This window comes from Centroberyx gerrardi, chromosome 15 (genome assembly GCF_048128805.1).
Source record: "Centroberyx gerrardi isolate f3 chromosome 15, fCenGer3.hap1.cur.20231027, whole genome shotgun sequence".
Taxonomy (NCBI): domain Eukaryota; kingdom Metazoa; phylum Chordata; class Actinopteri; order Beryciformes; family Berycidae; genus Centroberyx; species Centroberyx gerrardi.
In genome coordinates, this window is record NC_136011.1 from 21,635,321 (window position 1) to 21,653,154 (window position 17,834).

Sequence of the window (17,834 nt, forward strand, 5' to 3'; positions counted from 1 at the left end):
TCGTTAGGCCTCTGAGGGTTTGAAAAATAAAGTGATTTCCCATGTAGTATATACGGCTTTAAATGTCTTTCAGATGAGACATAATGATAAATAAGATGCTTTTTTTTAAGTCTCTTTTTCCCATGGCGCAGCCGACGGCATCACATGGCAAATTCAAGTCAGGCAGTCAGTCAGTCGCGTTCCGGTTCTGAAAAAGTAAATACAGAGCAGTACCGGTGGTTGTACCTGTTTTAGGAGCCTAAACTACTAGCTCGGTTCGTTTTATGACCAAAGTTTTCCGGCTGGGCGGTGTTTGGACCTTCGGGCCAATCACAGTGCTTAAAAATGGAAAACTCCACTCAACCGGGATGCCGGGCGACATTAAACAAACGCACAATCAAATGACAAGCAGACAGTTTAATCTGAGCCGCGGAGCTGACAGGTTGTGTTGTGAAAATGTCGAGAAAGAAGAAACTACACATTCTTTCCTGTTTTCAACCCAATGTGAGTACAATGTGTTCAAGTGAATTCAACTTGTTTCTGTGAAGTAGCACCGTTATGAGCGAAGCTAGGCTGCTGTATTTCTGCCTCTCCACCATGTTGACGTTCCAAAACAGCCCAACGGACAGAAATCTATCCGTCAGTAATTCTGTCCGTTTTCCGACGGATCAGCGTGGCCGCCATACAGATAAAACAGTAGAGGGGACATTAAGACATGAAGCGTGGGATAATCGTCCGCTATCCTACCTGGGTCCCGTTTACCTGTAACTACAACAGCTATCAATGGGAAGCATCCTGTTGTCCTGATTAGTACCTAACTGCTGCACTAAAAGGACCAAAGACCCCAGATTGGCTGCATCACCCATAGAGATATAACACAGTGTAATATAACAGTGATACAGTTATGAACAGTGTTATATCTCTATGGCATCACCTTCCACACGTCAGTATAGAGTAGAAGATAGAGGCTGTTTTATATGCTAAATTTAAATGACACAACTTAAAACACAACATTTCTGGCTAGTAGCCAACAGACTGGAGTTCTATTTGAAATAGTTTGTAACGTATTTGTTAGCTAGCTAGTTAGCTGTTAGATGCAATCCTTACATTTCAGTTAGTTGGCTATGTCTCTGCTACTGCCATACAAACACGTTGTTTCTGAGAACAATCAGCACACATCATTCAGCATTATGTACAACCAGTGTTTATATTCTACTGTGGCAGGTCGCCACGGTAAAGTCATGACCCGCCATGCTAAAAATACGTTCTATAGTGTTTTCTATAGTATTTGTATAGTACTCAGTAGCGGCACCGCTGCTGAAAATGCGCCGATTTAAATGTATTTCTGCCAAGACGTGCCTTAATGATGGAAGTGACAGATAGTGGCGTGTGGTCACGGACAGAGCGGGCATTCATTTCCATATCTGTATAGGCTACTGCGGATTTTACGTTGATTCAAGTGTAGAAATGTTTGTTTTTACTGTAGTACTTCTTTACATGATCGCATCTATATAAATTATTTCTTTATGGATTGTAGGCCTAATCTTAATTTTTTTTTAAAAGATTTATTATGGCATTTTATGCTTTATTGACAGAGAGATAGTGTGAGAGAGACAGGAAGGTATGGGAGAGAGGGGGGAAAAATGTGAGGGCGTACGGCCATTATTACCTGCTTAAATTGGCTTAAAGCGCTTAAACCACTTAATGGCATTACATTTGCCTTTTATTGTATATTTTATCTGGGTGTATTGTTAGGTGTGTTTCAGTGTTGGTGATATTTAATTGCTGCCAGCATCCGTCTATTGCTACAACAAAAGATCATTTGGGGGTTTTACATTAAAAATAAGCAGAATACTTCCAGAAGATAATCTTTATGACTGAAAACATAATTACTTGACATAGTTTAGCTATTTTTATCTACAAACTGTAGAGCTAAATGAGCTAAATAAAAAGTAGTAGTGATGTTTCAATAACAAAATCTTAGCATTATAATGGCAGCATAAGGCACTATCACCATTGCTTCCAAATACAGTCAGCTGAGAAGTTGACCCAGGTAAGGTGGCTGCCATATGGTCCCATTCCAGAATAGGAATTCTCCGTGACATGTCCCCTGTACTGTTTTATTTCTATGGTGGCCGCAGCTAGCGGAATTTGACACGCACCGTGGGCCTGTACAGGATCTGTACTTGTTATACTCCATTAAAGCATCCCGTTAAGCAAGATGGAGCTACGCCAAAGCCTTCGGTACCAAAACTGCTCAGTGGCTCTCAATCCAGGTGATGCTTTTTAGGACTTCATTCAAATAACATCAACAGCACTGGGCCCCGACTAAAGTCTATGGGCCAAATCAAATTGATGCTACTTGATTCTACAAGACTTGTGTGTGGTACACATTATTGCCATTGTTTCCTTCTCACCTGAAAAGTTCCTGGACACCAGCATTGTTGTAAGGATAGCTCCCTGGAAAGACACAAAACTCAAGATTAGTCAGGGTTTGTGGTGCACACAGACTTTGTGTGTGTGCATGCGAGTGTGTGTTTGTGTCCACACTCACTTTGAGTTTCCTCCTGGCGTTGAACTTGCGCAGGCATTCCACAGTCTCTTGACGGTGCATCATGGAGGCCACAGTGGAGCGTTGCTGGATGTAGGAGAGGAGAGGCAGCAACACATCAATACACCTAGCTTCAGGGCAACAGTCAACCATGTCAGTGCAGAAGGGAAGGACATTGCAGAGATTCAGAGCGCACTGCGAATTACTCTGTGACCCCATTGTTATCCATACATCCATGTGCATCTTCAGATCTCACATCTATGCTTGTGCAGGGGCGAGACGAATGGGGTGAGTGCTTTGTATTTGTTGCATTCAACTCGAGCCTCAGATTCTGTTCTTCGATATATTTGTTTAGCAGTCCATGATAGCACTTTTAAAACTAGGCTATTGAGATGTGCGTGTGTAGATATTTTCACATATTTTGGAATGTAATGGTGTTTCAGTGTGTGTGAGTTATTGGCCACGTTGTGCTGCCAAAGTATTCCCAAATCCCGGCAATGTGTGACTGCCTAAATAAGATACTGTAAGGTAGGAGGTTGGTAGTAAAAAAAAAACATGACAAAATTTGTTGATTAGCTGGTACAAGTGCCCTAGAAAATTATTTGCATGCTGAGAAATAATTATTCTCGGGGTGAAAACTCAAGAAATCGACCACACAGACAGTGTATGGGCGGGTGGTGTGTGTGTGTGTGTGTGTGTGTGTGTGTGTGTGTGTGTGTGTGTGAGTGAGTGAGAGAGAGGTGGGGGTGACTTACGCAGACCCAGGGGTGTTTGAGGGCCTGGTCGGCAGTGATCCTTTTGGCAGGGTTGATAGTCAGCATCTGGTTGATCAGATTCTTGGCCTCGGGGGTCACAGTGTCCCACTCTGGAGACGGAAACTGAGACAGAGAACGGAGGAGAGATGGACAAAGAGGAGCAAGGGTTAGGAATGGGTCTTACATTGCATATGTGTGTTTGTGTATATGTGTTTTCATTATGCCAGCTCTGCACTCACAAGAACACCAGTTTTCCATAAAACATAAAAAAGCTGTCACATGTTTGTTAAGGAAAACGTGCAAAACCCTTGTTCTTAATCTGATTATCTCCGCTGTTTTGTGACTTTCTACAAGACTGTGCAACTTTTAGATTATGGATCAGTTTTTTGATGAGCATTAAAATGAATCATAATTGACTGGTAATAATATTGCTGGTGCAGGTTTTGCTTAACAAACATGTGACAGCTCTTTTATGTTTTATGGAAAACTGGTGTTGCATTCATTTTGGCCAGTGAGTGTATGTTGGTGTGCTGAGGAAATACCTTGGTGACTTTCTAAATACTGTGGTACGTCAACACATGAATTCAATATTTTGTTCAGCGATAGCTACAACAGCACTGTGTTACCATGGCACTTTGGTGTTAACAGATAGGTACTAACAACCTCAGCCCCCACCCCATCCCTCCACCTGAGCACCTAGAAAGTGCTAGCACAAGTCTTGTTTAATATTAAAAAAAAAGTATTCTGTCACAAAACATTTTCTTCAAACATGAGACTGTCAGTTGTCAATTACTGCAAAAAATAAAAACAAAGACAAAATTAGAGTTTCAAGGTATTTGCATGATACTGATGATATTCAAGAAGTGCACATTATTACAGGCGCTTGTCACAGTCACTCCATATCTATGCTCATATTATGCACATTCATTAGATGTGGTTGCTTCCAATTATGGAAATTAATACGGGTAATAAATTCCAATCTCCCAAAGGAATATGACAAGATCTGATAAATAAGCCTATTGCTCTCACAGAGTGCATCACTTTCTTCTGCGGCGCTTAAGATGAGAATTATGCAATATAAAGTAGCAAGCAATTAAAAACTGAAATTAAATTTCAAAATCACTTGCATGACAGAACTCAGTGTATGTTATTTGACAGGACTTGAATTGAGTTTTCAACAAAGGTGTCCCGCAGGGCTCATCTCGAGGCCCTATACTTTTTTTCCCCCCATTTACATAAATAATATTGGTTTACCAGTGGAGAACTTTTGTTTTAATTTTGTGCGACTCAGGACTTGGCAACTCTCACCTAAGGAGCCGAACTGAGGCAGACTACCTCAAACTTCTCCTGACTGTCAGCCACTGACACATTGGGACCATTTTATCAGTGACACTCTCTGTGTTTTGGCTTTTACTCACACAGCCTACCAAGGACAGCAGACAGTGACTATTGAGGAGCATTCTCCACGGTCATGTTTCTCCTCACTCCCTCTGTCTCTCTGTCTGTCTCAGTCTTTGCCACTTTCTCTCATTCCAGTTCATATGCAACAAGCTCTTGCCAGGCAAACTCAATTGCATTTCACTGCTGCGCACAAAAAAACAAACAGAAACACACAAACAAGCGCACGCACAGACGACACTCACACACACAGATGGAGAGAGAGGTAAATATGAGAATATGAGAGAGAGAGAGAGAGGGGGAGAGATACTCACATCGTAGGCGCCAGCCTTGATTTGTTGGTACAGTTTGTGTTGGTCCTCATCCCAGAAGGGCGGGTAGCCCACCAACAAGATGTACAGGATCACACCTGACACACACACACACCACAAAAACATATGCGCCTATGCAAAGGGTATACATAAGTACATGAGGACATAAGTATATCCTCAAAATGTATTTTCAAAAGTGTTATCTTCAAGTGTGAATATTTATAAACATGTGTGCAACAGTACACACACACAAAAGATGATAGCCTGACTAACTGACCACAAGCCCATATGTCCACTGGCTTTCCGTACGGGTCCTTTCTCAACACCTCTGGGGACAGGTAGCCTGGAGTGCCTGCGAAACCTGTGAAAACACACACACACACACACACACACACACACACACACAGTGCCTCAGTTTAGCCAAAATTTGCAGACATAAACTGCAGGTGAAGTCAGCATTCACCAAAACCTGGGAAATGTTGCTTGACCTCTGTGAAAATGGTTGCACCTATAAAGAAACCATTTCGTAGGTTCACACATTTCCTCACTGATCGCTGTACAATGCATAGAAATCTTACATTTTTCCAAAGCCTGCAACCTCACCAACATTGTTCAGTGTGCATGTGTGGTTATGTGCCATCTCAAGTATCACTGTTATGAATGTAAAATTCTAAAATGATACTAAATGACTGATGAATCATAAATGGGGAAAAAGCAAAAATAAAAACTGCATCAATAACACCTAAATATAACCTCAAATAACATGAAATAACACAAAAGTTGTTTGAAATGCAATCATTTTTCAAGTGAAGGTTGTTGTTAGATCCCACACACACATCAAATTGTCACTGATAGTTCTTTTGAAGCAGGGGTACAGAAACTTCAGTGTTTCCCGTAGGATATATTTAGTTGATACATAACTTATTTCCTAGAGGAGAGATTTTGCTGATGCATAACTTGCACTGCAGGCAAACTAAATATGTTTTTACAAAGACCTACATTTGTGAGTGGATTTTATGCAAGCTGACAACCAAACATATGACAAACAATACAATAGAGTGCCAGTTCTGGAAAAACTCTAGCATTGCTCCTCAAATACAAGCTCCATGCATCACTACTGTAGTACTACTTTCTCATTTTCTCAAGCAGCGATGATGGTTTTTGTGCTCAGTGAGGTGCCTTACTGCTGCTGAGTGAATATACTGAGTGGGAGGAGAAAAGTACAGCTAGCTAGTGGAGTGTGATCTCTTACCAAACCATGCCTGTTGGTCCCCCTGCACCTCAATGGCCAGGCCGAAGTCTGCAAGCTTCACTGCTGCTCCCTTCATCTTACTGGCCAAGAGCAGGTTCTCTGGCTGCAACACACACACACACACACACACACACGCACACATGCAAACACCCCCAAATACAGTTGATGAGCACAGAATATATTCACAGTGGGGTCCTACAGGCATAAAACGCTGCAATCAACAATCATTAAATAAGAAAAAGTTATTGAATTTAAGCTGGGGTGAACTTTGTGAAGTTTAGTATGGTACAAGCTAAATCATAGCACAGTTAACAGAGTCTCCCATGAGTTAACAACATAAAAAGTCATCTTATCGAGGGCAAAAGTGATGAGCATGTACCCCCCCTGCAAGAAATGTCCAATCTGTCTGCATGACTGGACGGGCTGCAGGAGCAAGATGACATCTACGGTAGTAATGAGGCATGGTTTGGTCAAGCAGGCTACAAAGGCTTTCCCCAAAATGAAAGAAATTCTCAGTCAGCTGTCACAGGATTTAACACAGCATTTCACCACTGTCCTCCGAATCACTCAATCACCCAAAATGAGGTCTTTGGAAGTCAGTGCTTGCGAAAGACCAGTACATAGTGATGCATCCTGTGAGGCCAGAGAGAGGATTATGCATTTTCCTGGACACAACTTGTTGAAATTCAACTAACACCATAACAGCTGAACAGTTGTCTTATTCTATCTATCTATCTATCTATCTATCTATCTATCTATCTATCTATCTATCTATCTATCTATCTATCTATCTATGAGCATTTTAATTTAACTACTAAGATCACTAGAATCTCCTCTGTTATGCATTGGGAGTACATGAGCAGCTTTCCACACTTGGGAAATTACTCCTGAAAAAATGGAAATATCTGCTTCATTATCAAAGGAGCAGCGAGTTTAACAAAAAATGGATCTAAGTGATCCTCCCCAGTTGATTCCTTCGAGTCAATGGCAATAAGTGTATTCAAAACCTGAAGATGTAAAGGGAAAAAGTGGGAAGCATTATTGATATATAGGGCTGCACGATATGGTAAAAAAAAAAATCATATTGCGATTATTTTGACAGATATTACGATTGCGATATGATTCACGATTAGTGTGAATGATCATTTTTGCATCACAATTGGTCTGTACCAAAGAAACATGTTTTTTTTACATCTGGAGAACAAGATTTGTAGGCCAGGGCATCTCTGCAGCACTACAGTACTTCATTTATAATGGTGTTTTTTCACATATTTTACCTTTATCAAAAAATTGCAGCTTCTGCGATTTGGATATTGCACTTGGCCATATTGCGATTTAGATAATATTTCAATTAATTGTTCAGCCCTAATTGACTACCATGTGAAGTGGTAGTCAAAGAGAATCATCAGAATTATCAGAGAGTTTATCATTGTATACCTCATCAAAGAGATGGCCGGCAGCAATAAAATGCCTATTAAAAAGGCAGAGTCTATCGCAGCTTGCTCGGTTGTTAAACAATCATCCGAGTTTACATGAGCAGAAAAAAGAGGCAATGCTTTATTTTTAGTGGAATTTACTGTGTTCCAAAACTTCACTGGGTTAGAATAAGAGATAGTGATTGAGTTAATGTAATATTCTGATTTGGATTTCCTCAAAGAGGAGATACATTTATGTCTATGCTGCCTGAAGGCAAGCCAATGAGAGGGGTTCAATAGCCAGTATGCAAGCTTTATTTCTTGACTGACAAAAAGCATTAATAATTTGTAAAGGAACCAAGGATTAAATCTGTCTTTTATTCTGAACTTTTTGAAGTGAGCGTGTTTATCAACCAAAGAGTTAAAAGTACTTACAAAGAAGCTTAGTGCCAATTCCGTCTCAGAGATTTGTTGTCATGGATAAAGGCTTGTTCATTAAAACTCTTGGGGTTTCTCTTAGTAACAAAACGGGGGTTGCGTGGTTTTTCTCTAAAAATGGGGCAACCCTACAACCTACAAAGCCTACGGTCCCAATTGACGGGCCTGATGCTTGTTAGACTTCCGGAGAGAATGCAAGAATACAGAACTGTGAGAGAGAGAGAGCGTGTGTGTGTGTGTGTGTGTGTGTGTGTGTGTGTGTGTGTCTTGAGGGCAAGAATCATTGCAGTGGTTAGCTGCCCTTGTGGCCTCAACGGCTTTGATGTATGCTGCAATGGACAGATGGATGGATGTCTGACACTTGTACCAAGTCTCTTTGTGCTCCATGTCTGGTTTCTCTCTCTCTCTCTCTCTCTCTCTCTCTCTCCATCTATCCATCCATCCCTCCCTCCTTCCTCAAACCATCTTTTGCCATCAGGGAGAGCTGAGAGAAAGGGTAAGAGAGAAAAAAAAGGGGGAAATTGTGGAGGGACAGAGAGCTGGAGTTAAAGGAGAGAAAGAGACAGAGGGAGCAAGAGAGAGAGAGAGAGAGAAAGAGATACAAAGTGAAACAGATAGAGAGAGAGACAGATAGAGATAGATAGATGGGAGGTGGCATAATGAGTCCCTACGCTGGCGCTGCAGCAGCCGGGTGACCTCACCCCACAGTTACCATGGCAACCCAGCCTGCCACCAGCCAACAGCACTCTGCCCGTCTCTCTCTCTCTCTCTCTCTCTCTCTCTCTCTGGTTCTTGTTTTCTCTTCAGCCACTGGCCCTCCCAAGATGACAGAAAGGCAAAAATGTGGTGTGTGTGTGTGTGAGGTCACACCTCTCCATAACATACTTCGCACCATTATTTTTATGTCTCCCATACAGATGCAGCCATTGCAGTAGTCCCACTTTTGGCTGCATGCTTGCTGGAAAACTGCTGGACCTTTGCTCTATCCCCAAGATTATTAGATAATTGGGGGGAAAAACAGATTTTGCTCTCTTTTCAGCTGTCTGGTGGTACAAGGAATGGCCTGGTAACTAGTTGTTTTGATTCCAAATATATTAATTTAGTTCTACAGTATTACAGTAATACATTTGAGACAGAATTGTCTGCAGTACTAGTGCAGCATGGATGCAGGATGAACGCACGAAGAGCACGAGAATTGTGCAATAGCTACCACTGTATAAAGTGGATTTATTTCTGTCCTCTGCCCTCATCAATTCTCATTATCTGTTCTCTCTTTCTAAAACTCTTCACTCTCCAAGATAGTTTGAGTCCAAGGCCCACATGTAACACGTTAAAAATCAATGAAAAGCAGTTGATTTTGTGCCACTCTCACACAAAGATGGATGCACTGCATTTCTCAATAATGTTTGTCCACTCTCTCTCGTACACTCTCGCGTAAAAGTAATAGATCGATTGTTGCACATTATATGGCAACTCTTAAAAGTTTAGTACTCTGAACTCAATGTTGGCAGTTAAAAAAAAAGTGGTGCTTCCCGAACTACAATTCCCCGGGGGTTTGAATCCCAGCTCCAGCTATACTCTCACATCTCACTTTCCCGCCTCGATTCATCATACGATCGGGAGGGAAAAAATAAATGAAATAATTGCGGAGGTCAAAGTGCTGTGGTGTCTGCTAGAGGTGAACAATCCTGCTGTTAGGGAAATCGTTGCCAGCCGTCATCTCACCCACCGACCCGCTATTAATAGCAGCCAGTCTGCTTTCGTCACTCCCAGGGAGGGCGGGAGGGAGGGAGGGGAGGGGAAGGGAGGGTGGGGGGGTGGGTGGAGAAAGAGAGGAGGAGGAAGAAGAAGAGAGAGAAGGAGAGATGAGAAAGAGGGAGGGGGGGGTAAGATATAAATATAGAGGGAGATGGAGATAGAGAGAGGGGGAGGAGAGACAGAAAGCAGGTGAGAGAGACAGAGAGAGGAGGGATGATAATCACCTGAGACACTTCTCTGAGGCTCATCCCCATAATTTGTTCCCACCGTCACATCATGACGTCTGTGTGAGTGTGTGTGTGTGTGTGTGTGTATGTGTGTGTGTGTGTGCGTGGACGCCTATGACGTTATCGTGTGTCTCCGTGCATCCCTTTTCATCTTAACTCTCAAAACAATGCACAGGCGGAACAAAAGTACGGAGATTTTTGTGGATTATATGTACAAGTTTCCGTATTGTGTGCGTGCGTGTGTGTCAGGTGGATGGGATGGGAGGTCCTGTGACGTTGGCCACCGGGTGTTTGGTTGCCGTGGTTACGATGACTCACCTTGAGGTCCCTGTGCACAATGTCATGTTGGTGGATGTGACTGACACTCTCCAAGATCTGATTGATGCATTGGCTGGAGGAGACAGAGAAGGATGAGGGACAGAGGGGAGGCACATCTGTCAATCCACAGTCATTAGCTGACAATGTGATATACATAAAAGAAAAACTGTTATGTAACGATTTTCAAACATTTAAGACATTTCAAACTCCAATTAATGACCTTAACACTGTTCCACCATGTACATTTCCAAACATCAGTGACTTAGAGGAAACTATTTGTGGCCAAATATGAGGCAATGGACAGCACTGCAGTTTCAGGTTCCCACTGAATTCATAAGACTTGAACAGTAAAGTTAATATGAAACACTCTGAAATCCAACAGATATGGATACAAGCCAACTTGTGCTCAACTCTGCCCAACTGGCTCAACTTTGAGAAGAACTAAGAAGAACTGGGGAGAGAGAGAGACACATTTTGAGACAGACAGAAAGAGGAAGGGAGAGACAGAACGAGAAGGAACACAGACAAAGAAAGAAGGTGAATCAGCAGAGCGACCGTGAACGAGAGAGCAGGAAGAAGTAAAAGGAAGTCAAAGAAAGTTGAAAAACAGACCAGGAGATCCTGCTGGTGCACATCTTGTTGCTATGCGCCAGTAGACAGCAGCCAGATCTTTTCCAGACCAAAACATTGGTCAATTTAAAAAATGCTAATTTTAAAGATTAGCTGGCATGCAATCACTGGGTTCATAGCAATAGACATGGAGCAGCAATGTGGAGCCAACATGGCTGACCAATGACTATCTATGGCTCTAGAGGAGGACAGGTTGTTGGTACGGTGGATCTGGTGGACGGGTGGCGCACGTGGGAGAAAAGTTGGCTGCATTTGTAGGTGGATGAATGTGTGGGAGGAAAGGGTGGTCAGGATGAGTGTGTGTGTGTGTGTGTGTGTGTGTGTTATCTCAGCCCGTCCAAAGCTAGCGGATCCACAGCCTTGTAAAGAAAAAGTCAGTCTGATGCGCAGTTAAAATTATTTTTAAATCAAGTTTAGCTTGAAGTTAGTATAGGTGCAGTCAGGGTTAGCAATAGGAGGAGATGGAAGGAGTATTGAAAGAGAGAGAGAGAGAGAGAGAGAGACAGAGAGGCTTAGGGGAGTGGTAGAGTGTCTCGCTTTCTTTAAAGGAAGAATCAGGAAAGCTCTTGGCTTTGTGTCCAAATTAGGCTAAATTTGGTCTCCACATTCCATTCTGCCCCAACCCCCCTCCCCTCCACCTCACCCTATACCCCAACACACACACACACACACACCTCAATCTCATTTCAACATTTCACTGGCCCCCATTTTCTCTCCCTCCTCCCTCTCTTTCCAGCTCACACAGTCCAATCTACCTTTCTGCTCTCCTCACTCTCTCCTCACTCTCACCCCCCCACCCACCCACCCACCCACACACACACCCACACACACACCCACACACACACCCACACACACAGCATTTTGCACCCTATCACATCCTCGCTCTTTCCCTGTCTCCCATGCTTTTCACCCAATATCTCTCCCTCCCTCCCTCCTTTTTTCTCTCAGGCACAGTCACCAAGGCCACACACACATACACACACACACACACACACACACACACACACACACACACACACACACACAGAGTAGTGGACTGGTCCCTTAGAACAGGGGTTCTCAAACATTTTCATGTTACGGACCCCTAAATAGACCCACATTAGGGCCCCGGACCCCCGTTTAATAAGATTTAGTCCCAGTGACCCCATATGAAAAGATTGTCTTTCTTCTTGCTGATTTTAGAATTGAATTATAGTCTACTTTTCATGTGGGGAGATAATAGGGGTGAGAGTGAAACCGATGATGAGAATAATCATTCTCATATTCTCTAATTGGGATAATTTCTTGTGAATTAAATTATAGTGGAATTAAACTATTCTTCATTTTGCTGGGGACCTCCTCAAGGACCTCTGGGGGTCCCCGGAACCCACTTTGAGAACCACAGCCTTAGAAAAACACACATATCTCCCGGTCCCGTGTATAAAACACACATACATTGGTGAGAGGTAAAAAACACATTATCGGTACTGTACCTGGCATCAGCCTCGCTGTAATACTCTCTAGCAACAATGTCTTCAAACAGCTCTCCTCCAGTGACACTGTGGACAGGCAGACACACACACACGCACACACACACACACACACACACACACACACACACACACACACACACACACACACACACACACACACACACACAAGTAGACAAACACACAGACAAAGCAGAGACAAAGTGTTATATTTCTTGTTTACTTTTGGACAAACTTGAGAAAAATGAAGAACTCTTGCACAAATGGAAATAAATGAATGATCCAGATGGTATCTCACTTACATTGGCATTTCTGAAGTATTGCAGGAAAAATGTGTGCAATGACAAAAACTTTAAAAACCTCCTTGTTTTAGGTCTTTTGATCAGACTTAAGGGGTTAACAGGTAAAGGGTGAAGGTTTTCTGGATAGGATAAAAGTTTAGAATAGTAGTGGTGACATGTCGTTCCCTATAGCCCATACACATTCTGGGTTTGCGTGTGCGTGTGTGTTCTTATTAACACTTTAAGAGACCACTTGACTGGTCACTGATAAGTAAATCCCAGCCTCTAGGAGAATGACTTTCACACTGACTGTTTAACTAAAAGGTTTCCACCTGAAAATGTGAACAATATTTCTTTATCAATATTTTTTAACCTGTACCCAAACCCAAATAGGCCCTTTTCACATTCTGTTTCTCAATGCTTCTGCATTGAGAAACCGGTGCATTACAATTTCCTGCTGCCAGCTATAGCCTTCACTAAACGCTCCACAACCTGCCCAAAAGTTTTAATTTGTTACATTATGTATCTAGTGCTAGTAACCATTACAATTTTGTTGTTTTTGTTGGATTGGTTTGTCAATAAGTCGCAAAAAGAAACTTGCCACAGGAAGTTGTAATGCACCGGTTTCTCAGCATGGAAGCTGTTACCATGACGATGTGAAAAGGGCCTATTATGTGAGAAATTCTACCCAACACAACCTGACCCTATTGACTGCAATCAGGTTCCAACGCGGGACACATAAATGTCAAGCTACAGTATACCATGAACAAATACGCCGCAATGTGATATTCTACTAGTAATTGTGTGAAATTTTCTTTCAAATACATGTTTGACCTGGGTTATTAAAAAAAATGACATTTAACCAGCCATTTGATGGACGCTTTTATCAAAAGGGCCATGAGAGCATCAATTTTAAGTGAGGGTGGCGCCAGTGGGTGCACTTCAGTCATTTGAATACTTTGCTACACTACACGACCTGCATGCCTGTGGAGTTTGGATCGTTGAGGTTTTACTATACGAGAGGCCATGAACAGAGCTAAAAAGGTTTCATCTCATATTTCGGCCTTAAGTATTTACTAGTATGAAAAGGAAAAAGGGGGTGAAAAGGGAGTTCAAGTACTCTCATGTGCAAATTGGGCATAATGAAGAGAGGTTCCAGTCACTGACAAACTCAATGAGGCTTACATTGATGTGAATGGTAACTATCATAGAAAATAATATCCTTTCTGTTTGCCAGGAGGAACGAAAACAATCAAAACTTTCTTCAGATGAAGCAATTTGTCCTGGAGCATAAATCCAGGCTGAGCCATCTGTGGTCTGTGTGTGTGTGTGTGTGTGTGTGTGTACTTACAGGTCAAAGACGAGGTAATGGAAGCCTTCCTCTGAGATACTGTCATGGAGTCGTACTGGGGAAGGAGAGAGAGAGAGAGAGAGAGAGACACAGGCAGACAGACAGAGAGAGACAGAGTTCAGATAGAAATTGATGAGGTAAGAAACCTTTAAAAACCTTTAAAAATGTCAATTATCTTCAATGTGGAAAAGTCCTGCTATTAACCATCATCTCAAAAGGAACTTGAGGCTGAAGAATGACCTGCTGTGAACTGTTACCGTGCAGCGCCTTGTATTACTTCAGCGTGTGTGTGTGTGTGTGTGTGTGTGTGTGTGTGTGTGTGTGTGTTTGGGGAAGGGGTGGTAATAACAGTCATTAATCACAGGCCAGTGAGAGGAAAGCCACAAGAAACACATTTTAGACAAATCAGCACGCTGTTTATCTCATGGTATTATCTTTCTCACACACACACACACACACACACACACACACACACACACACACACACACACTGAAGCGATACAAGGTCCTCCAAGGTAACGGTTTAACGGTTAACAGCAGGTCATCCTTCATGGGAGAGCTTTCTTTCATACCGTGTGCCGCACTCTGCTGTAGACAGGAACAGAGGAGCTTATGTGACATAAAACAGCATATATAATGTGAAGAAGTTCCAGGCACTGGCAAACTGTCGCTGATTGCTACACCAAAAAATTATAATAATAGTAAAAATAATTCACCAGATGGTCATGACAAACACAAAAGTCTCAGCTTAAACCATTTTTGAATACACCAATTTCTGTTCTCACCATACTCGTTATCCACTCTCTCTAATTTGTTAGCTATATAAGTGACCAAACACATATTTTTTAGACTGCATGACCTTTAGCACAAAAAAACCCTCAAAGAAACTGGCATTTCAAACCAATAGCAGCATCATTATATTGTATTTTCTAATGTTCTGTGTCCGTCTATGAGGCCATGGAGCTAGATGGAGCAAACATGGCCACTGAAAATTTCAATAACCAAACTCTTTTAATTAATAGCTCTAGAAGTCAACCGCGAGTTCGGAATCCAGCAGCCTACCGACTGGATTTTCACAGGCGGATTCAAATAAAAAAAAGTCTGTGAATGTGGGTGAATGTGTGAGTGCCTGAGTTACAATAGGTCTGAAAATGTGCTATTTTGCTCACTTTCTCTCTCCCTCTTTTTAGACTTTCCTGCAGTCGGAGAGAAGAAGACTTGACAAGCTTTCCCTCTGAGACCGGTATGAGGAAAGGGCAACGGAGGGAGGGAAAGAAAGGAAGAAAGGAGAGGAAGAATAGGAGAACGACCCTCGGGGGACAAAGAACAGGTGGGACAGAGAGAGGGAGGAAAGAAGAAAGAGAGAGACCACTGAAACCATCCCTAACCTATTATCTGTGTGTGTGTGTGTGTGTGTGTCATGATGCTATTCTCCTCTTTCCCTCCCTTTCTCAAGTGGACACTGCCTATTGTCTGGCTTACACACACACACACACACACACACACAGTAGCAGTGATACATTCACATATTAGAAGCCATATTTTACCTTGCAATATGGTAAATGTAATTATAATATATGAGAGTCATATTACAGAGATTCACCAGGGTTTATAGACATTTACGAGGACAATAAGCCTTGTCTCTGCCTGGCTATCCATTACTACACAGACTGAACAAAACCTCCCACACGGTTTGACCATTTATTGGATAGGCCTTCAATTTTGTGAGCCTCTAACAGCGAGTTTGTGGGCAACTGGGCTGCCAAACATGAGGACCGTCAGGCTTGCAGACAGACCTCTGATATGTGCAGCTAAAGGCTGATACAGCACTTTCACGCTTGCTCCATATAAAAGGTCAAATGGGCAAAAAAAAAAATCTAAAGGAAAAATACTTTCTCATCTCTTCACTGAACAAAAACAACAGCAGGGGTGCTGGGAATATTGGGAGGAATATCTTTAGTGGCCATTAACCATTCCAGCATCACACATTAGAATTTGTGAATACACACACACACACACACACACACATGTACAGAGCTGCTGATTGTGTTAGTGGGGCCAGCTGACTTTGCATGTGGCGGTGTGCGGACTCTTGTCTTTTCAGCTCTTTGGCTGGCGGCCAGCTGCACCATGCAAATGGCCCAAACCAAAACATACCAGGTAACTGGCTGAGATGTCATTTGCCTAACACCCTCGCCGCTTCTGTCAAGTCTGTCCAAGGTTATTATCATAAACTAAAACTAAACTAGGTTGTTAAAAAAACACTGTCGTAAACTGAAATAAAAATAAAAACTACCCTGTGAAAAACTAAAACTGAACTAAAACTATCTTGTCTACTTGTAAAACTAACTAAAACAATAAACATATACATGAAATGTTTTTAGTGTATTTGTATTTTTTTGCTTTTTGTTTATGTGCAGGGTAAAAAAAAAGCTGAATTTTGGCTATTTTTACTGAATGCTATTTGAAAGATCCATGTACAGAAATTTAAAATGTACAATTTATTGTTTGTATTACACAATACCTGCTGCAAACACATACAAAATACCAGCTCTGAACTATCACTATAACTACTAAAACTAGAACTAAAACTAAATAAAAACTACAACTTAGCAGTTTACTGGCAGCTTACGGTCATAACCCTGGTTCCTGATGCAAGAGTAAAGCTCCCTGACTAACTGTAAGCAATAGGGCCACAATACTCGCCACATTTGTCTGATTAAATTCCTGTAACATCCATTTTCCCCTCCTCTTTTCTTTTTCTCTGTCAGCGGTCAAACATACAGTGGAAGCCTTCACCTGTTGCTAGGCAACCATGAGGCAGGCATGAGAAACCGCCATCGTGTCAGCAGAGGTTAGAGAGAGAGAGAGAGAGAAACATAGAAAGAGGAACACACAGAGGTTAGGGAGAGAGAGAGAGAGAGAGTGAGAGAGAGAGAGAGAGTGAGTGAGTTTGGCTTTATATGCCAGTGGGTTTCCTTCTATTTTTCAATCCCGCAATAAGCCTCTCCGGTGATCTTAGCACTGTAACATTAATCCTCAATATAAGAAAAAGAAATGTCATAATTTCTCCCATTTCCTATGTAATAATGAGTCATGGGGCAATTTCCTCCAATAGAAAAAGGCCATTTGCCTCTTTGTCCTGCCTCTTTTGAGTGCTACCAATGCCCCCCTTGGCACTGCAGAGGGCTGGAGAGCTCACAATCACACCGGTTTCCCTTTCGTTACCAGAAAAAATCCAATCTGACCAAAAATGCAGCGGCCCCATCTGGCCTTCCAGGAAGTGACATTTCTGTGATGCGACACCAGTCAGCCGGCGTTCTTGGTGCAGTGGGAGGCCCCCTATCGGACAGAGCTCTCTCTTTCAGAAAAGCTCACAGACAGACAGGTTCACTGAGACATTTTCAACAGTATGGTCTCTCTAGCTTCCCACTTATATTTAAGTACAAGTGTCGGTGTTTTGCACCAACTTTCGTACTCTTGACACTTTCCATTTCGCCAAGAATTGAGAGTTCAACTGTGTGGGAATTTCCATGGGCCATGATTAACTGCAAACACATCATAAAATGTTCCTGCCACACATCCCCCATTCACATGCAATTTATCAAAGCAGTTGACTGTCATTGGAGGCTGGTTCCTACTTTTAAGTAACCAAAAGCACATAGAGATGATAGATTCTTTTAATTAATGAAGATTCAGTT

General features: G+C 42.2%; 1 protein-coding gene across 10 annotated transcripts in view; it reads right to left on the minus strand.

Annotated features, from left to right (window-relative positions):
* LOC139912306 (calcium/calmodulin-dependent protein kinase type II subunit gamma-like) overlaps positions 1 to 17,834 on the minus strand; it is a 64,850-nt gene that overhangs the window by 18,883 nt on the left and 28,133 nt on the right. For all 10 annotated transcript variants that reach the window (XM_071900068.2, XM_071900066.2, XM_078288789.1 and 7 more), the window contains exons 4-12: positions 14,134 to 14,188; positions 12,505 to 12,570; positions 10,403 to 10,475; positions 6,247 to 6,349; positions 5,272 to 5,355; positions 4,998 to 5,092; positions 3,286 to 3,408; positions 2,534 to 2,617; positions 2,397 to 2,439 (exon numbers count right to left, since the gene is read on the minus strand). In XM_071900068.2, coding sequence (XP_071756169.1) covers positions 2,397 to 2,439; positions 2,534 to 2,617; positions 3,286 to 3,408; positions 4,998 to 5,092; positions 5,272 to 5,355; positions 6,247 to 6,349; positions 10,403 to 10,475; positions 12,505 to 12,570; positions 14,134 to 14,188 — 726 coding nt within the window. The remainder of the gene's footprint in view (positions 1 to 2,396; positions 2,440 to 2,533; positions 2,618 to 3,285; positions 3,409 to 4,997; positions 5,093 to 5,271; positions 5,356 to 6,246; positions 6,350 to 10,402; positions 10,476 to 12,504; positions 12,571 to 14,133; positions 14,189 to 17,834) is intronic.